The 22,157-nt window shown below is 35.8% G+C and overlaps 1 protein-coding gene across 1 annotated transcript in view; it reads left to right on the forward strand.

The window, feature by feature from the left end:
- TEX11 (testis expressed 11) overlaps positions 1 to 22,157 on the forward strand; it is a 125,598-nt gene that overhangs the window by 82,360 nt on the left and 21,081 nt on the right. Inside the window, exons 16-23 of the mRNA XM_028523075.2 lie at positions 978 to 1,080; positions 8,091 to 8,215; positions 10,924 to 11,009; positions 13,671 to 13,727; positions 17,024 to 17,064; positions 18,207 to 18,293; positions 19,850 to 19,920; positions 21,346 to 21,462. Coding sequence (XP_028378876.1) covers positions 978 to 1,080; positions 8,091 to 8,215; positions 10,924 to 11,009; positions 13,671 to 13,727; positions 17,024 to 17,064; positions 18,207 to 18,293; positions 19,850 to 19,920; positions 21,346 to 21,462 — 687 coding nt within the window. The remainder of the gene's footprint in view (positions 1 to 977; positions 1,081 to 8,090; positions 8,216 to 10,923; positions 11,010 to 13,670; positions 13,728 to 17,023; positions 17,065 to 18,206; positions 18,294 to 19,849; positions 19,921 to 21,345; positions 21,463 to 22,157) is intronic.

Consider the following 22,157-nt stretch of genomic DNA (forward strand, 5'->3'; position numbering starts at 1 on the left):
TATGTACTGTTGATTATCAACCTACTTGTATATATTTTATTTCTATAAACCTGAAAACATAGATATTTCATAGCCAGTTTTCAATAATTCTGGTATCTGCATCTTGAGAATCTATTTCTGCTATTTGTTGTTTCTGTTGATTCTCCCCTATGGTGCCTTGTTTTGTTGTGTGCTTGATTCTTTTAATGTTTTCTAATCATGATTCGTGAAAAAAATATTTACAGAAATATTTTGAAGCCTAAGGTGAAGGTGTCTTCCTCCATAGAGGATTTACACTTGCTTCTTCAGGTGTTTGGGACCTATGTAAACTAAATTTATAGCTTGAGGTCTTTTGGCCTCCCGTATAATGTCATTTGGGGCTGTAAGTACATACAGAGTCTGTTAGTCTTATACCTCAGGGATTGGGTCTTCGCAAGTATTTTGCTGTATTCTTCTCATAGCCAAGGTCACTTTTTGGCAGTTTCATGGGGAGTGCGGAGTTGGTGGAATGTGTTTACTTCTGGCTTGCTCTTAGCCTAAGATTGTAATGCTTGGACTTTGATGTCTGTTTCTCTGACCTCCTGAGGTCCAGTAAAGCTAAAGTTAACATTTTCCTGCATTGACTAATGCCCACCAGAAAAAAAGTGGCTTTCATTCCTTTCTTATTTCTCTGAGGACTCACTTTTTCTTAGATTTTGCTTGGTAATAAATTTACATATATTGTCAGTTGCTTTTGGAATTAAAAACATGTTACCCAACATGTTTGGTTGTTTTCAGCAGGAGAGTTGGTCTGACACATATAATGCACCCTGTTTTCAGAAGCAGAACTCACTGTGCCTTTAGGATTTTAGGAAAATGGTTCTTTAAAGACTTTTCTTACATTCATGTCTTTTCGTTATGAGTACAAGTTAGCCATTGTGATTATGTTAATAATATTAGCAAAATACAGTAAGATCTTCCTTAAAGCTTTTGTAAAAGAGACCCATTTTTTTTTTCAGGCTAAAGTAGCAATGGCAGAAGCTGAAGAACTTGATCCTGGACATATTTTCACTCAGTTTTACGTATTCAAGATTGCAGTCCTGGAAGGCAACTGCAAAGCAGGTATGAATGTTATTTGTGAGATGCATTTGACTGTTAACACAAAGAACACAAATAATCCTCTTTGACCATAATAGGGAAAATATTGTTTGCAAGACAATGAAATATATATATTCCAGCTTTTCTACATAAAGATAATACAACCATGCAAAAGGAGACTATGAACAGTTACATAAGAATAAAAGTACAAGGGGCTACCTCCAGGGGTAGGATCTAGGCAGGTGTGGGACAAAAATAGGGGGCAAAGTCTTTTCACATTATACTTTTTTATATGTTATGTTATTTGGACCACCTATTCAAAAATTAAGTTTACAAAGCTGTGGGGGCAGGGGATAGCATACTGCAAACATCTGTGAGTTTAAAATTGTTTTTATTGAAAGGAAGTCTCCAGGATACCTTTGGACCATTTTCACTTATTTGGGAAATAATTGGTGAGAGATCAAGCTTTGAAAAGGAGTTTCCATAAAGTTGACAGTATTGGAATTACTCACATGAACCTCATCCCATTAGTGCTCTGTCCTTTCCATTAAGATAAGCATAGTTTCCTAACCTGTGTGCCTGCAAACGCATGTATCTTGACTTGGTTAGGATATGCTGTGATATTCCTGTTCAGCTCTCCGAGTAGCTGAGCATATCCTGGAGCAGCGTGAGCTCCAATCTGGTTGCTCTTTATGAAGGGCACAGGTTGATAAGTTGAGAAACTTGAATCCAAACAGAATTTACATGAATTCAATCAAGTAACTATTTATGAATACCTATTATGTGCATTGGGACTCTGTTACTCAATCCATAAGAGAAAGGAAGATGACTTATTCTACACTGAAAAAGAAATTGTCTAGAATAGTAATTGGAGTCAACTCTTTATCAGGGTTAATACTGGTGTCATGTTCATATAGATGTTTTCATTAGACACCTCTGGGCATTTGCTTTATTTGATGTATTATGTTGAAGCATAAAAGAACTTGAAAATTTTTGCCAGCAGAAATTGCAAAAAAAAAAAACAACAACCCAGATTTCCTGTTAAACCTTTTATTTTAACATTCTATTAAAATAATTTTACTTTTAAACATAGCATCAGCTCAATATTTTTAAAGTCATATTTATTGAAGATATATAGAATTTACTCTTGCTAGTAGTATATGAATCTATGAGGTTTATTTATATTAATAATTCTATGAGTTTTGACAAATGCATATAGTATTTTGTTTGTTTGTTTGTTTGTTTTGTTTCATTAATCCCTTCACCTTTTCTCCCATTGCCCTAATCCCCCTCCCATCTGGCAACCATCAAAATGTTCTTGTATCTATGAGTCTGTTTCTGTTCTACTTGTTTATTTTGTTTTTTAGATTCCACATATAAATGAAACCATGGTATTTATCTTTCTCTGACTTATTTAACTTAGCAAAATACCCTCTAGGTCCATCCATGTCACTGCAGGTGACAGGATTTCATTATTTTTTTATGGCTGAGTCATATTCCATTTTATACATGCAGCACTTCTTTATTAGTTCATATATTGATGGACACTTAGGCTGCTTCCATATCTTGGCTAACGTAAATAATGTTGGCAGTGACAATGTGGATGTATATGTCTTTTCAATTTAGTGTTTTGGGATTTCCAAAAAAGGAATTGCTAGGTCCTTCTTTGTAGCCTTTCTTTAAAGTCTATTTTGTTTGGACTAAGTATTTCTACCCAGCTTTTTGTTTTGTTTTCTTTCCATCCCTCTGCTTTCAGTCTATGTGTCTTTCCATCTGAAGTGAGTCTCTTATAGATAGCCCATGTAAGGGTCTTGTTTTGTTATCCATTCAGCCACCCCTATACTTTTTGATTAGAGCATATAATCCTTTTGCATTTCAAGTAATTGTTGATAGATATATATTTATTGCCACTTTATGGTTCATATTTTTAATCTTTTTTTTCTTCTTGAAGAAGACCCTTTAACATTTCATATAATACTGATTTGGTGGTGATGAACTCCTTTAGCTTTTTTCTTGTCTAAGAAGGCCTTCCTTTATCTTTTTAGGGTCAAGAATAGGGTTAGGTCTGTGATTCATTTTGCATCAATCTTTTATTCGATTTAAAGTACGGATTCAAGTTCATTCTTTTACATATATCTGTCCAGTCATTCCAGCATCATTTATTTTAAAACTATCTTTTCTGAACAGAATTGCATTTGCACCTTTATTGAAAAATCACTTACCGTATGTGTATGGGTCTCTTTCTTGACTCTTCATTCTGTTCCGTTAAACTATTCATCCACATTTACATCATTCCCACACTGTATTGATTACTATAGTTATGTAATAAATTTGAAATCATGCAGTGTTAGTCCTTCAACTTTGTTTTTGTCTTTCAAATTATTTTGGCTATACTAAGTCTTTTGTATATCTCTCTGAATTTTATAATTAGTTTTTCAGTTTCTACAAAACACTATGGAATGGGATCATACTGAACCTATATATTGCTTTGGAGAGAATTGTCATGTTCCAATCCATGAACTAGTTATAAAACTCCATTTATTTAAGTCTTTAATTTCTCTCAGAGATCTTTTCTTTCAGTGTATAGGTCTTGTGCATCTTTTGTCAGATTTCTTCCTAAGAATATAATATTTTATGCTATTTGGGATAGCATCATAAAAAACTTTAGTTTCTGATTGCTCATTGCTAATATGTAGAAATACAAATGATTTTATATATTGACCTTATATCTTACCAACTTGCTAAATTCGCTTATTAGTTCCAGTAGCTTACTTGTATATTCTCTCAGATTTTTCTACTGAGATGATCATGGTATCTGTGTATAAAAATAATCTTTCTTGTTCTTGTCCAATCTGGGTACAATTTTTTTTGGTTTTATTGTATTTGTTAATATCTCCCGTTCGGCATTGAGTAAAATTGGTGAGAACAGACATCCTTGGCTGAGAGGGAAGGTATTTATTGAGTCTTTATCTATTAAGTTGTATGATGTTAGGTATAGGCTTTTCACAGATACCTTTTGTCAGGTTGAGGAAGTTCCCTTCTATTTCCAGTTTTCTGGGAGTTGGTTTAGTTTTTTTTTTTTTTTTTAATGGGAATGAATGTTGAATTTGATCATATGATTTTTCTGCATCTACTGAAGTAATCAATATTTTAAGTTTGTTAATGTGATCAGTTACATTGCTTTTCAACTGTTAAACACTACACTCTGGAATAAACACTTGCTCATAATATATTCTTTTTTAGACTTGGGAGCGGAATCGCTGGGTCAAAAAGCAGTTCCATTTTTAGTTCAGGTTTTTTTTTTTTTAAATGAAATTCCATACTGTTTTCCACAGTGGGTATACCAGTCTATATTCCCACTAACAGTGCACTAGGGTTCCCTTTTCTCCACAACTTCTCTAGCACTTACTGTTTGTTGATTTGTTTATGATGGACATTCTGACTGGTGTGAAATGATATCTCAATGTGGTTTTAATTTGCATCTCTCTGATGGCTAGTGATGGTCAAGTTGATTAATATTGTTAAATGTACTATATCTTTGCTGAGTTTCCATTTGTTCTATTAATTATTAAACGAGAGTTTTGAAATCTTGAGCTATAGTTGTGGATTTGTTCATTTCTCCTTGCAGTTCAATCAGTTTTTGCTTCTCATGTTTTGAAATTTTGTTATTGGGTACTTAAATATTTAAGATTGCTATGCCCTCATAATAAATTGATTCTTTTATCATCGTGAAATAATCTTCTATCACTGTTAATATTCTTTGCTCTGAAATTTATTTTGTCTGATATTAATATAACTCTCCAGCTTTCTTTCAGTACCTTTAACATAGTATTTTTTTATCCTATCCTTTTTTTTTCTTTTAACCAGTTTTATCTTTAGATTTAAAGTGTGTTTTTTGTCCATCAGTAGATGAGTGGATAAAAGAGCTATGGTACAGTTACACAATGGAATACTACGCGCTGTAAAAAAGAAGAAAATCTTACCCTTTGCAACAGTATGGATGGACCTGGAGAGTATTATGCTAAGTGAAAAAGCCAGTCAGAGAAAGACAAATACCATATGATTTCACTCGTGTGGAATCTAATGAACAACAAACTGAACTAATAAGCAAAGTAGAGATAGATTCATAGGGAGCAGGCTGACAGGTCTGGTCAGGGCAGTTGAGGGTGGCAGGATCAAACAAAAAAGGAAAAGAACTCATGGACACGAACAACAGTGTGGTGGTTGCAGGCAGAGGGGCGGGTGAGAGTTGGAAGAGGGTATAAGGGGGATAAATGGTAATGGAAAAATACAATAAAAAATACGCAAACAAAAAAACAAAGTGTGTTTCTTGTAGGTAGCATACAGTTGAAATTTGCTTTCTTTAATCCTTACTATGTCTGTCTTTTAATTGGGTCATCTAGACCATTATATTTAATGTGATTATTGATATAATTGGGTTTAAATTTAACATGATGTGATTTGTCTATTTGTCCCATCTGCTCTTTGATGCCATTTTACTTTTACTTTTTTCTGTCTTCTTCTGGATTAATTGAATTTTTATGATTATATTTTTCTTATTTTGGCTTATTAGCTATAATTTTTTGTTTCGTTATTTTTATTTATTTACCTTTATTTCTATTTGCACTACTATAGATGTCCCCATCCCCCCATTTTTCTGACCATCGCCACACAGTTGTCTGTGTCTGTGGGTCATACATATAAGTTCTTTGCTAATCCCTTCACTTTATTTCCTACAGTCCCTACCTCCTCCCTACCATTTGTGCTTATTCCCTGTACCTTTCGCCCCTCTTTTTCCCTCCCACTCCCCCACTGATAACCCTCCATGTGATCTCCATTTCTGTGGTTCTGTTCCTGTTCTAGTTGTTTGCTTAGTTTTTTTTTTAAGGTTCATTTGTTAATAGTTGTGAGTTTGTTGTCATTTTACTATTCATATTTTTATCTTCTTTTTCTTAGATAAGTCCCTTTAACATTTTATATAATAAGGGCTTGGTGATATATGAACTCCTTTAACTTGACCTTATCTGAGAAGAACTTTATCTGTCCTTCCATTCTAAATGAAAGCTTTGCTGGATAGAGCAATCTTGGATGGAGGTCCTTGCCTTTCATGACTTGGAATACTTCTTTCTAGCCCCTTCTTGCCTTCAAGGTCTCTTTTGAGAAATCAGCTGATAGTCTGGTGGGAACTCCTTTGTAGGTAACTGTCTCCTTTTCTCTTGCTGCTTTGAAGATTCTCTCCTTATCTTTAATCTTGGGTAATGTAATTATGATGTGCCTTGGTGTGTTCTTCCTTGGGTCCAACTTCTTTAGGACTCTCTGAGCTTCCTGGACTTCCTGGAAGTCTATTTCCTTCACCAGATTGGGGAAGTTCTCCTTCATTATGTTTTCAAATAAGTTTTCAATTTCCCGTTCTTCCTCTTCTCCTTCTGGCATCCCTGTGATTCGGATGTTGGAATGTTTAAAGTTGTCCAGGAAGTTCCTAAGCCTCTCCTCATATTTTTGAATTCTTGTTTCTTCATTCTGTTCTGGTTCAATGTTTCTTTCTTCCTTCTGCTCCAAACTGTTGATTTGAGTCTCAGTTCTCTTCCCGTCACTATTGCTTCCTTGTACATTTTCCTTTACTTCGCTTTTCATACCCTTCATTTTTTCCTCTATTTTGTGACCATACTTAACGAATTCTGTGAGCATTCTGATTACTAGTGTTTTGAACTCTGCATCTTATAGATTGGTTATCTCTCCATTGCTAAGTTGTATTTTTTTCTGAAGCTTTGATCTGTTCTTTCATTTGGGCCATGTTTTTTTTTTTTTTTTTTTTTGTCTCGACACACCTGTTATAAGGGGCAGAGCCTTAGGTGTTCACTAGGGTGAGGCAATCCATGTCAGTACATTGTGACACTATCTGTGGGGGAGGGGTCTGAGAGAGAACTATGGTGCTTGCTTGGCTCTCTGCTGGATTTCAGTCACTTCCCCTGCTACCCACAAGCAAATTGGTCCTTACTGGTGCTGATTCCTGGGTAGGTGGGTTTGTGTATGTTTTAGGGCCCTGTGGGTCTCCCCAATGAACTCTCCTGTGAGGCTGGGAGTTTCTCCTGCTGCTTCAACCCTCACAGGATTTTTCAGTCAGAGGTTTGAGGCTTTATTTCCCATGCTGGGACCTTGGGTTGCACTGTCTCTCTTGCTCCCTAGTTGTTCCTCATGGTTTATCCACACACAGATGTGGGACCACTCGCTCTGCCAGCCATCACCTTTCCCACCTGGGTCCACCAGACACCACCTTGCCCCGATCCTCTCTGCCCCTCCTACCAGTCTGGATGAATGTTTTTTCTTTAAGTTCATGGTTGTTGGACTTCCATACAGTTCAATTTCTGTCGTTTCTGGTTGTTTTTGTTTTGAAATTTGTTGTTGTCCTTCTTTTGGTTGTGTGAGGAAGCACAGTGTGTCTATCTAAGCCTCCATTTTGGCTGGAAGTCTCTGTTAATTAGTTTATTTTGTTCATTAGATTCTGCATATTAGTGAGATCATCTTTCACTGACTGGCTTATTTCACTTAGCATAATAGTCTCCAGGTCCATCCATGCTGTCTTTACTACATCTGTTTGACTTATCATAGTCTACCTTTAAGACATAATGGGATATGATACTATCATTCATTTATTTTACTTCATTCTATATTATATTCCATCTTATGGATATACCAAAATGCATTTAGCCTATCCATTGTTGGTGGGATTTAGGTTGCTTCCATATTTTATTCTTATGAATATTGCTGGATGAACATATTTGTATGTTTTTGCTTGCTTTTGCATATATATCTATGGGATAAATTCACAGAGGTGTTCAATTGTTCAGTTGGGCATTTTTCTGACATTTAAGTCCTTGAAAGTTTAGCAGTTTAGATGACTATGAAAATTAATATTTTAAAGACATTAGTGCTCATAAAATGTGTTTCAAAGTCATTGTGATATAATTAACCATTGATAACTATTATCTTTTATAAGAGTATCTCATGTTTTGAATTGTTTTCTTGTTTTTCAGCTCTGGAAGCAATTACCGCTTTCAAGAATACACTAATATCTGATGAGCTAGGAGAGACTGACTTATTTACGGATGCTCGTTTACATGGCAAACTTTTAGGCTTAGCTGCCCAGTTTGCTCTAGAGGTAACTCTTATGTATCATTTGTGAAATTTTTACCTATTTTTCATTTTGAGAGACAATTTAGGCACAAGAGAGGCCTCTACTTACTCCTTTTACTATTTGGTCTCATATTTTCACACCAAGCTTGATTGCAGAATTGTTTTATTTCTCTTCATTTCTTTACACTGTAAATGAAACAAAATGAGGTAACAGGTTTGTGCTTAAGACTACAGAAAAAAATAAATATAACAAAACATTAAGTTTAGAAAGAAACACTCAATTTAAAATGCTATGCCATGCAAACAAATACAGTGGTTATCTATTAAGAAATTTATTTTTCTCATCAATTTGAAAAAAATAAAACCAGTTTAAATTTCTATGGACCTCTTCAGTTCTTGACCACAAAGCACTTTTGCTTCAGAAGTAATAAGTATCTGCACCCTGTTTTTCACTCGCAGAATTCTAGTCCTTAGTAATATATAGGATTAGGAAAAGCATCATAGCAACTGTGGAGCTCTTAGACCCAGTGATGGAACTAGATTCTTAATTTCATCATTTGTGAAAAATAAAGGTAATACCTACAGAATTGTGGAAATTAACTGAGAAGGTAGCTAAAAATGTGATTTGAAGCTTGGTCTACATATATAGTAATTATGTTATTATTAACACATATACATCCTGACCACAGCAGCTGTTTCTTCTACTTCATCTCATGTTACTCCCCTATGTCATCATCATATGTTCAGTGCTGGGGTGAGTGAGAAGGTATCTTAAAACTGAAAAGTGAAGCAGGCAACCCCATAGAATACAACAGAACTTATTATAAAGCAGTTTACTCATGGGAAGATTGAGACAGAGTGGAGCAGATGACCCAGCTATTGTGCACAGATTATTCTCCACTACCAGACCCCTGTTACAGTTTTATAATATAACTTTGGTGCTAATGACTGACAGAACAAAGGGACAAAGAATGTAGTAGTGCCATGGGTCATACCTCCTGGTGGTCTTGTGACAGATGATTGTTTATAATTGATACTATTACCACTTTGATATTTATCTCATTTGATGCCATTCTGGGTATTATAACGACAATATTTATGGCTATGTTTTAAGGAATACAGATAATCATCAATTAGAAAGCTTTGATATGCTTTCTGAGAACAATGATGTTGGTCAAAGATCACAGCATGAAACTTCAAATGAAACCTGGGACATAAAGATGGGGTTTGTTTTGTTCACATCTACATCTATATATCATAATAATATAAGCTACCATTACATTAGCCACAAGATCTAGGATGGTGGAGACATAAGCCCTCTATCACTCCAACCAAACATAGTGTCTTTCAAACAGGCCAATCACATTCCTTTTTACATGTCTTGTTTATACCATCTTTTAAAAAGTGTTCTTGCTTATTTAAATGCTACCCTTTTCAAAGCCCAACCTAAGCTTTCCCTCCACTATGGAGACTTCCCAAATCAATTCCATTTTCACGTTCTCTTCCTATTCTGAATTTCAGTAATTTGTAACATGTATGCTAGTTATGGCCTTCTATTGCTAATGCATGGCTTGTCTATCCAAATTAACTTGTGAAATCTTTGAGGACCATATTTTTAGCACCCAGCTCAATATCTCACCCATAGTAGTTACTAAATATGGTTTGAATGATCTATGTCTTAATGTTAATAAATAGGGTAACAGAACTCTTAGAGGGGGAAAATATTAGGCAGATGCAGGTACAGGATATGTTTGTGTAAGATGGTAAAGAGGAAATGAGAGAAATTTGGTAGTGGGGAAGTCAAAGGCAAATACCTTTTTAAATGAAGGTTTATAAATTTATATTTGATATAGAAAGCAGAAGAATTATGGAACTGTACTTCTGAAAAGGAAAATGGCTTTAATGAGGAGGAAAAAAATCAGAAAAAATACCTAAAAGTAGTTTGAATTAGAGGATGGATGACCAAACCCAAGATATTGAATATATACCCACAAAGGAATAAGTGTAGTATCCAGTTTTCACTCACTACAGTTGCTTTATAAATTGCATTTGAAGTGCTAGTGAGAACATCATTCACTTGGCAAATGTTTGTTGAGTAGCTCCTATGTGCCAGGCACTATTCTAGTGTCTTGGGATAACTAAGTAAATGAAACAGCAATAGGCTTTCTTGGAGCTTACAGTCAAGCAGAAGGAAAGCAGATAATAAATAAGCAAGTTTGTATAATATGTTAGAAATTGATGGGTCATATAAAAAAGAGAGCAGAATAAAAAGGATCAGGAGTGAGAACGGGCTGGATTGGTGTGAGTTATCATTTAAAATAGGGTAGTGAGGGTAGCTCTCATTGAGAAGATGACATTTGTGCAAAGACTTGAAATTGATAAGGCAGTTAGCCTTGCACATGTGCAGGGATGGGAAGTAAAGGCAGAGTATTCTAGGCAGAATTGAAAGCCAGTACAGAGTCCCTAAGGTAAGGTACCAAGTACAGCAAGGTTGGCAAGGCTCTTAAGTGTTTCTGCATAGGGAAGAGTGGGTTTCTGACACCAATATGAGCCTCTTCTGTTTCTGTCAATGAGCCATTATCTTCATTCTACCATCTTGCAAGGCTTCTTTTGAGAATACAAAATGAGCAAATTGATATCTTTTTCTTGTTCATAATGGGCAGGAATATAGATAACATTTTGTAAATATCTCTTTGAGACATAATTTAACATACTCTATTTTGTCCTTTTTAGAATGGACAACAAGATGCTGGAGAAAAGGCTTTGGAATATTTAGCTGTATGTTCAGAAGACACAGAACAAGTCCTGACAGCTATCAAGTAAGTAATTCATATCCTATAGATAGGAAAGGATTTCCTGCATGTGTGCATACCACATTTTCTTTATCTGTTCATCCAGACACTTAGATTGTTTTCATATCTTGACTACTGTGAATAATGCTGCAGTGAACATGAGAGCACAGATATCTCCTCAAGGCAGTGATTGCCTTTCCTTCGGATATATAACCAGTAGTGGGGACTGCTATCTCATGTGCTAGTTATGTTTTTAATTTTTGAGAAACCTCCTTACTGCTTTCCGTAGTGGCTGTACCAATTTATAATCCCACTAACAGTGCAAAAGTTCCCTTTTTTTCACATCCTCACAAACACTTAGCACTTATATTTTTTGTGATAGCCATTCTAACAGGTGTGAGGCGATATCTCACTGTGGTTTTGATTTGCATTTCTCTGATGATTAGTGATGTTGAGCATCTTTTCGTGTACCACCTGGCCATCTGTATGCCGTCTTTAGAAAAATGTCTATTCAGGTCCTTTGCCCATTTGAAAATCAGATTGATTGGGTTTTTGTGCCTTTGTTTTGCTATTGAGTCATATGAGTTTCTTTATTTAAAGATTTATTTCTTTTTAGAGAGAGGGGAGAGAGGGAAAGAAACATCGATGTGTGAGAGAAACATCAGTCAATAGGTTGCCTCTCACACACCTCCAACTGGGGACCTGGCCTGCAACCCAGGCATGTTCCCTTACTGGGAATTGAACCAGTGACCTTTTGGGTTGTAGGATGATGCCTAACCCACTGAGCCACACTAGTCAAGGCATATAAGTTTCTTATATGTTGTGGATATTTACCCTTATCAGATACATGGTTTGCAAATATTTTCTCCCATTCTGTAGGTTGCATTTTAATTTTGTTGATATTTTTTCTTTTTTGCTATATAGAAGCTTTTTAGTTTGATGTAGTCCCACTTATTAATTTGTGCTTTTCTTGTTTATACTTTGGGTGCCATATCCAAAAAAATCATTGTCCAGGAACCCTTTTCCTGTGTTTTCTTCTAGGGGTTTTGTGGTTTCAGGTCTTGTACTTAAGTCTTTAGTCCATTTCAAGTTAATTTTTTGAGAGTAATACAAGATATGGGACCCAGTTTCTTTTTTTGCATGTAAATATCCAGTTTTCCCAACACCATTTATTGAAAAAAAACTGTCTTTCATCTATTCAGTATTCTTGGCTCCCTTGTCCAATATTAGCTGATTGTATATACGTGGATTTATTTCTGGACTCTCTTATTTTATTACCTTTGTCTATATGACTTTTTATGCCAGTACCATGCTGATTACTATAGCTTTGTAGTATAACTTTAAGTCAGGATGAGTGATCCCTTCAGCTTTGCTGTTTCTCAAGATTGCTTTGGCTATTTGGGGTCTTTTGTAGTTCCATAGAAATTTTAGGATTTATTTTCTATTCCTGTAAAAAAATACCATCAGAAATTTGATAGGGATGCTTAATTTTAAAAAATCCCTGGTTGGTGTGGCTCAGTCGATTGGAGCATTGTCTCATACACTGAAAGGTTGCGGGTTCGATTCCCAGTCAGGGAACATACCAAGGTTGGGGGTTCAACCTAGATATGTTTCTTTCTCTCTCTGTCTCTATCTCTCTCTATCTCTACCTCTGAGCCTCCTTTTTTCTCTTAAAGCAATGAAAAGATGTTCTTGGGTAAGGATTTAAAAAAAGATAACTGTTGAACCTGATTTTCCCCCTTTTCTCTTTATGAGGGAAAATGGTTTATCAAAAGAGAACTTCTACAATAGTGAGGCAGAGGAAAGTGAGGTTAGGAAAGTGATGTGACTGAGAATATGCCAGTGGGAAAAATCGGAAAGCAGAAGGGCTACTTGAAGCCATGGTGCCAAAGGAAAGTGGAGTCCCAGAAATATAAGTATCAGAAGGTGTCTTGAGATAACTTGCATGCCTTCAGTCAGATAAATATCTAAAATCATTCAGGATAGATGGTATTTTTGAAAGATTTTTAGGGTTTGGCCCTGGTTGGCATGGCTCAGGAGACTGAGTGCCCACCTGTGAACCAAAAGGACAACAGTTCGATTCCTGGTCAGGGCACATGCCTATGTTGCACACCAGGTCCTTGGTTGGGGGCCTGTGAGAGGCAGCTGATCAGTATTTCTCCCACATTTCTGTTTCTCTCCTTCTCTTTCTCCCTCCCTTCCCCTCTCTCTAAAAATAAAGAAAGGCTTTTTAAAAAGATTTTTAGGGTTTGAAACTTTACAAACTGACATTATTTTGTCCATGTACCATTGTGCTACCAGATTTGTTCAAAGAATAGTTATCCTAGTTTATGTGGAACCCAAATGCCGTTCCAGGTTCCTTTATGGGAAGAAAAACACATGAACACTGTTTGCATATGATACTTGATGTTCTAGCAGGTGATTTGGAACAATGATATATACGGTGGAACAATTTGAGAATTTGTCATAAACATTGCTTTTGTTCTTAAATTATTTTATTTAATTTACCCTTCCAAAATTACAAATTGGTATATTTTCATTACAAGCATTAAAGACAATACAAAGTTCCGTAAGTAAAATAGAATTAATCTCCTTTCTGCCTCCTGGGGTAGTCAAGGTTAATAATTTGGTATGTATTCTTTCACGTGTCTCTTCCTAAGTATCGCTGTATATTACTTTATCATACAGGTGCTTGTGCCGTCTTATTGCTCCAAAAGTTTCTGATGAGCAGGAATCTGCAAACAAGTAAGTTCTTTCAACGGAAGCAATGTATTCATCATTAGAAAAATCACAGTAGTAGTTTTCAATAGAAACTTTATATTGAGAGAGGTATAGTACAGTGGATAAGATCTATATAGGCTGTGGGGCTAGTCTTCTAGCTTTATATCCTGGCTCTGCCACTTATTAGATGTGTGACCTGGGCTTGTGTCCCCATCCATACAAAGGGAATAATAATAGTGCCTACTCTGTGAGGTTGCTGTGATAACTGGATGAGTAAATACGTGTAAAACATTTAGAAGACTACCAGGCACTTACGAAACCCTCAACAATGTTAGCTATGATTTCATTATGATATTGCATCTGTTTCCTTCTTTCTTAAGAGGAGATTGAAATATCGATATACCCCTTTCCCACAGAAACATATGACCTTGTTGGCTTGTTCATTCTGATTCTGATTCTCTATCAGCTCAGCTGAGAGTATTCAAATATGTCTCTGCTCATAGTTTCCATGGCATAAGATATTAAGAAATTAACAGTTTGTGGAAAAATTGGGTCACTGATATTTTCCATTCACAAAATTCACTACAGCCTAATGATTTGAAGGAAAACTCTATTCAAGGCCTTGATTGGAGACAGCTTTCAGAGAACAATTACCATCTCTACGTTCTCTAATCAAACAAAATTCTGCTTTTTGTGTACCTCTACTTCCCTTTTGCTTTATACATTTGTACCTGGAGACAATATAATTTTCAGCTAAATTGTTTGGGAAATATCTGTGACTGAGATAATATTGCATTGATGACAAGTGTTTTCATAATACAAAATTTACCCAAGCATGTATGATAAATTTTACCTCTTTACAAGCCCCATGAATCCATTACAAGGCAACTCAATCAACAACAACAACAACAAAAGATATTGAGACAATTGGAAATTTGAATAATGACCAAATACTTGATTATATTAAGAAATTATTAATTTTTAGGCATGTAATGGTTTTGTGGTTAAATTTCTTTTAAAAAATCCTTGGCTGTTAAAGACATATCCTAAAATATTTATGGATGAAATGGTGTGATGTCTGGAATTTGCTCCAAAATAATATGGGAGGGGAAGGAGTGGGTGGAGCACATCATTGAAGTCAGATCGATGATGAGTTAATAATTATTGAAGTTGAATGATGGATATGTGGGAATTCACATGTATATTAACATATAAGTATCTTTCAAATTTTATGCAAAAAAGTTAGATGAACAAAATGAACTAACAAAATAGAAACAGACTCATAGATACAGAGAAAAGACTAACAGCTATCAGAGGGGAGGGGAGTTGGGGGCTGGGTGAAAAGGTGAAGGGATTAAGCAAAAAAAACAACACTTATAGACACAGCAGTACGGTGATGACCAGAGGGAAAGTGAGGTGAGGAGAGGTAGAAGGGGGTATTAGGGGATAAACAGTGATGGAAGGAAACTTGAGGTGGTGAGCACAGAATACAATATGCAGATGATATATTATAGAATTATAAACATGGAACCTATATAATTGTTTTAACCAATGTCACTTAGTAAATTCAATTTAAAAGGTTAAAAAATAAAAAAGGAAACTGAGAGACTAAACCTTGATAATTACTAGATTGTAAGAGCTCCTTGAAGGCTAGGAATATTTGTATTTACCTGGAACCTCGGGTAGTATTTGACACATAATAGACACTCAATTTATTTAAATTACTGAATATTGATTCTTTAAAAGAAGATCTTTATCACTAGACTTACAAGATGCTTCATAGCCCATGTAATTGTAGCATACTGTCAACTCCCACTGATTGAAACCAGTTTGGAGATGGGGGAAAGGAAAGGGCTCCTGTTTGAATTAATGATAAACTTAAATTGCAGAAGACTTTATACCCTTACTGTTTTCCAAAAATATAGTTAGAAAGAACATTTGCTAGCAGTGATTTCAGGTAGAGGTCAGGACCTGATTTAAGAAATTGATTATACTAACTTTTTTAAAAAGCTTAATTCAATGGGAAGAGACAGAGAATTGAATTCTAGTTTCAGCTGTTTCCCTAACTTCTGGTCTACCTTAGGCAATAGCAACTTATTTAGCTTCTCTAAGCTGTATTTTCTGCATCTGTTAATTAGTGAAAAGCTGAACTTGATAATGACTAAAGTTTCTTTTTCTTCTAAAAATCCTGTTTTTATAATTAGCAGTATCTACCTAAGTATTAATAAATTTGTGTGCTAAAATTTTAAAAGCACTTTGTCTCTTAAATAAACCACACATCCCCTTTTCATATCCTCATACTTATTTGCATTATTTATTTGCATTAATGGACACTTCCTAGATTATTTTATATGGTCGCTGAATTAAATAGGAAAGAAGGTAACTAGCTCAGCTGTAATTCAAATTAATAAAATTTACTGGAAGAAGTTACTTTATGTAAACCAGAATTCTAATTTTTATCCCTGAGAAAGCCTCTACCATTCTTGAAGAACAGTATTTATTGTATAATACTAGACCTTCTCCTGATGAAACCAGCCTTATAGTATGCTCTACTCCTCTTCCTTTAACCTTTCTTTATTGAATTTGCCAATCCTACCATATACATTCTTTTGTTTAACTGGAATGTTTTCCTCTGTTAAAAATTATATACCCCTTAAAGAAGCTTGACTGACGGTCAAGAGGCCTGGGTACTAGTCTTGACATTGTCATTATTTTTATGACTTTGGACACATCATCCCCCATTTCCAGATCTGTTTTCTCTGGGTGGAACAAGTGGTTTTTAAACTAGATTCCTCAGAACCCTGAGAATTCCAGGGCACGGACTCAGGGACTTTCAGGAAGATGAGGCTGTAGGCCTCTATCCATCCACCACTAGTTCAACCAGAGCCAGCTATGCTTTGATCTTTTCTAATATACTTAGACTTTATAAAAGTATATTAAACTTTTATAAAGTTTTCTTTGAAACAAGGGTTTTAATTTCCCCTTTTCAAAAAAAAAAAACAAACTTGAAAATCACAGCGATCACTATCTACTATTATATTCCTTGACCCTGTCATGTACAACCTTATCAGTCATTGAAATTCTTTGCTGAAAGTAGGTGTAGAAGAAGAGAGAAAAATCATGAGGGCACTGGGGATAAGAAACAGGATTCCGTGGTGGGGGAAATAGTGTTGAAATGACATGTTGGAGGTTTGAACAGTGAACTTCACAATTTTGCACTTTTACACAGCTCTCAGGCACAAATAGGGGTCTCACTGTGGTACTTTTCTATAGTAAAGCCTTGGAACAGTAAGAAAAATACTTTTTTCTTTATTTTTTAGAAGAAAGGAAGTTGAAAGACTTTTGGGTGCCTTGAACATAGGTAAGTATCTCCTGCCATTTTCAGTCCTTCATCTTGCCTCTATCCTCTGTTAAATTCTCTGATTACGTTGAGCACACTGATTCAAACTTCATGTGTCAGTTAAGTTTCATGCTTTTGTTAACACTGGTCACAGCAGTCTACCTTGGTTTCCTTTTTCACAGCAAAGAGAAGTTTGTCATCCCCACCATTCATCTCCAAATGTGGTTCAGCCTGTTTCTATTCCAATGTGTGTGAAGAGCATTTCCTCCCTTCCTCCCCTGCTAGTGTTCATGTCCTCTGAGTCAAATTCAGATTGCTTATTGTCATTTTGAAGCCATCCTTCTCTCTACCTGAGTCTATGTTATCTCCCCTGCCTACTAGTAATTCCTCTGTCTACTTCATTCAAGCTACACTTCTAGCTCCATCTCATTCTTTTTCCAACTCCATGCTTTCTTATGTGGTGTCTCCCTTTTGCCTAACAGGTCTTCCCACATCTGCTGCTCACATACCTGTTTTCTTATGTTCAAAACATACCAACTCCACCTCTTAGAAACTCTATTGCAGTAGTTCGATTTTATACCTCAAATACCTGTCAGCAAGGTGTTAAATGTGGCAAAGTGGTTTAGAAACCAAAGCTTTTCAAAAGAGAATGACTCTGCTGGTTGGTACCCTTGTCTCTCAGAAGGGCATGCGGGTGTGTAGTAAATGCTTTCTGATGGCATCATGTTCTTGGTTCTGTAACGTGCTTGCGGTGGGAGCTCAGTAAATACTATACTGGCCTATCAATACTCTTCCAATTCTCACTCTCCACTTCAGTTTTCTTTCTAACTTTGTTTGTATTGTGTACACTATATGATTGTTCCAATTCTTTATTTCCTTACATGCAAATCATATCTTTCTACCTCAGGTGGTGACTGATTGCTTTAATTAAAATTATAAATCTCTCCATAGATGTGTTTGTTCCTCAAAGTTTGAATTAGCAGCCTCTTGGAGCTTGGTAATGCTTTTTGTCACTTTAGTTGCTTTTGGTAGGCACCACTGTGCGCGCGCACACACAGAAAGAACTCTCTAAATTCAAACTCATGTTCCACTGTTTTTAAAGCAGGATTAACAACTTTGCTAGAGTAAAAGACCTTCATATCGAATTTTCTTGTTTCATGCAGCACTCGTGAAATTTTCCCAGGCTTCTGTTACAAGAACTTCAATCTCAGAAGCAAGGATTAATGAAGCTCACTGGTTTAGAAAAACAGGTAAAAGAAAATTCTATGGCTGTGGGCAACATTGTGGGGCAGTAGAGTCAACAGACGTGGACTCAAATGCTAGCTCTTTTGTTTGTGTCTATGGGTACAAGGGTAACCTGCTTAACCTCAGGTTAATTATTTATAAGATGAGAACAATTATATATACTTTGCAGGATTATTAGTGAAACATTGTATGTACCTGGAACATCATAGGTATTCAATCAATATTAGTTTTCTTCCTTTTCTATAAAAATGGGTCTAAACATTAAAATGATGAAATATAACTGCACATCTCCAAGGTTATGCTCCTAAACCTGGTCTAGAATGCCCAATTTAGCTCTGAACATGATTCATCAAAATAAACTATATGCAACAATATGGATGAATCTTACAAACATAGTGTTGAGTACATAATGTATGTACTCAAAGAAGCTAGGCATTGAGTACATATTGTATGATTCTGTTTATGGTAAAAAAATAACAATAGGCAAAACTAACTTATGATGTTAGAACTCAGGGTAGTGGTTACCCCTGAGGGGAATTGAACTTTGAAGAGGGTTGATGGGGTTGCTTCTGGGTGTCTGGTTAAGATCAAGATTGTTCTTGATCTATATTGGTTACATGGATATATATTCACTTTGTGAAAATCCATCAACCTGTACAATTATTAATTTTGTGGAGGCAGATACTACAGTGATAAGTAAACAGGAGCAATTCAGCAGTAATATCACAAAATGGACCGATTCTACATGGACCTTTTTCTGCTTTGTGGAGTTTACTGGGGCTCTAATGTAGGAGAAAAGGGAATAAATACAGCAATCTGGTTTCTGAGAAACTTATGCAAATAAAGGTTTACTGATTTTCATTTTGTGAAAGTTTGAAAAGTTACTTTCCAATACTTTTTTTAGTGAATTTTCATTTTGAAATGTCAAGGCGAAGATCATGCTAAACATTGCCTAATTGGGGCTTCCACTGCTCTGTGGACGATGTCAAACTTTACAGCAGTTTTCTTCAACCCTTGATTGTAGTATACCATGTTCTTTGCTAAATTTTAACTTCTTTTCACCAATGCCAATTGCTGAGCTCCTTGGTGAGCCTAAGTTTTTTAGATGGATTTGTGCTAAGAATTTATTGTATATCCTCCAATTTTTAAAAGATTTTATTTATTTATTTTTAGACAGAGGGGAAGGGAGAGAGATAGAGAAGGAGAGAAACAGCAATGTGTGGCTGTCTCTCACTGCCCCCCCCCCATGGGAGACTTGGCCTACAGCCCAGGCATGTGCCCTGACTGGGAATCAAACCAGTGACGCTTTGGTTTGCAGGCCAGCAGTCAATCCACTGACTCCACTGGTGAGTCAATACACCAGCCAGGGCCCTCCAATTTTTTCTGAAAGCACTACCTCCATTGGTCATTGGCCTAGAATTGAAGATTGGAAGTAGTAGAAGTTTCTAAATTTACCTGGAAAATTTTCTCTAAAAGCTGCAGTTAGCTTTTTTTAACACTGATAATAGTACATATTAAAGAGTAGATCTCCGTAACCGTATTATTTCACGTTAACTTTTAGCTTGGAATTTGGCTGTGCAATCCAATCAAGAGCCAGTGATAATGAGAGAATTTTTCATGCTTTCTTACAAGGTGAGTCTCTTCTGATAACTATCTCATGAATGTAACACAACAAGGATATAACCATTATGGCTAAATATAGAGTGGGATTGGCTTTAATGTAGGAACACTTGATACATGTCTAAGCAGGCATGACCTAGAGACAATGTGAACCCTATAGGGTATAATGTGAGAACATGAATCAGGTCTCACCATCATTAACAACCATCATGGAGCTTGAAGTTTTACCATAAGAGACTTACTTCCTTGCCTCTGAAAGAATTTCAGTCTCCCTGAGGCCTATATTAAAATATAACCGTCTTTAAGAGGGGGAATCCTCTAAAAAATTATCAGTTATCAACATTAAGAAGGTTTATGGGTATAAGTCTAGAGGAATATAGAATAGGTATCTGGGGACAACAGGGAGTAAAAAGGATGCTGAGAAGCCTGGGCCTACTTCATAATTTTTCCTAGAGCAGGTTCTGTGTGTAAAGATTTGTGAGCTTGTTTTGTAATTATAAGCATTTGTACATAGTTGTTAGCCTCCAAGGTAGAGGTTAAATGCCAGAAAGAAAACCAATATAGTATTCATGAAAAATAAAAGAAGGGCTAAAGAATATTGTTCACACATTCAGGAGAGTACAGTTTGATATAGTGAGATAGATTAAATGGTAAGAGTTTTGAAACTGAAAAGAACTATAGAGATAATCTAGCATCACTGCCTCGTCTTCTATACCAGTAACCTGATACTGAGAGAGACTGGGTATCTTGAAATGCTATTAATTCAGTGATGGTAATGGTTATAATCACTAAACATTTGGAAAGATTAAGAAATAGTCTTTGGAAGTTTAGGTATAATTTTAATTAATTAAGTGAAATAAATTACTTTTCGTTTCGACATTTGTGATAGCACAAGTAGGATTCCATGTGGAAATCCCAAGTGGCCCAGAGTTTTATTTTAATACAAAGCAGGGAGTATTTTCCCCCCAAAGCTAGAGAACAAGTTTTAATGATGAGGTTATGTCTAATGCCTGTCAAGATTTGGCATTGTCTCTTTCAGCCATGACAATATATGTACTAATTTCAGCTCTATTCAGTGCAAAGGGGAAATCTATTTGTCAGGAGGGAAAACAACTTAGGAATTACAACATAAACCAAGAAGTAGATCACTAGATAGAAATACAGGGCCGAATGATAGTACTTGTCATGGGGAAGGCTAGGAAAACTGTGAAGAAATGAAACATTTATCTCTAGAAAGGTGCTTAAAAAACAATGGAAAGTAATATAAAATTGAAACCATAAATTAATGTTATAGTCTATATCATTTGTAAGGTGAGATGTGCTTTGCCAGCTGAATTTTCTCATTCAGACAGAATATTGCTGATTTTCATTCTGCTTGTTTATGTTCACCTGGCAGAATTCTCACTATTCATTGATGTTTTGGTTATTTCTTATCAGCTGTCCCTGTTTTGTCCTTCTGATGAAGTAGTTATGATTGCACAGAAAACATGCTTACTGATGGCAACTTCAGTTGATCTGGAGCAAGCAAGACGCGCTCTAACATCTTTTGAACAGGTAATGTGTAACCTTCAAATAAGACAAAAGAGTTCAGTGTACTATTTGGTACGTTTGCCTTCCCTGATGCAGTTCTTTTGATTCTCTTTAGAGAATTCTTTCTTCCCTTCCAGCAAGCATTTTGATTTGCAAAGGTTTATAATGGCTAATTCCTTCCTAAGGAAAGGTTACCTTTGGCTTGGCCTCTTCTTTCAAAAAGATTGAATGTCTAAAATGCCCCTTCCCATGGACCACTCTTTCTGAATCTCCTTTTAAATATTCTCTGTCTTCATCATCTTCCTGTGATCATATGTGGTCCATAGGAGTTTCTTCTCTTGCTTCCTTTCACATATTTTCTAAGGAAGAACTCGTCTACTCCCAGAGCTTTGATAAGCCATCTGAAATTATTTATGTGGCCTATTGTTCTTCACTCAATTGCATTTGCTTTCTTTGGCCCATGTCTTTAAATACATTATCATTAACTCAATTTTAACAAAAAGACAGAATTCCTATCTTTGCCTGAATTTCACTCTGAGCTTCTTAAACTTTACCCCCTTGGGGAGATACCAGCATCAACATCTCAGTCTCCCATACACCAGAGTATCAGTTTGCCTGTAGTTCTTTACCTGCCTTTCAAGCTATGAAAATTGTCTCCAAGTTCGACCACTAGTGTTTTTTGTATGATTTTAAGGTCTAGATACCTACCACTTTTCTCT

The sequence above is a fragment of the Phyllostomus discolor genome, chromosome X, assembly GCF_004126475.2.
Source record: "Phyllostomus discolor isolate MPI-MPIP mPhyDis1 chromosome X, mPhyDis1.pri.v3, whole genome shotgun sequence".
In the NCBI taxonomy this organism is placed as follows: domain Eukaryota; kingdom Metazoa; phylum Chordata; class Mammalia; order Chiroptera; family Phyllostomidae; genus Phyllostomus; species Phyllostomus discolor.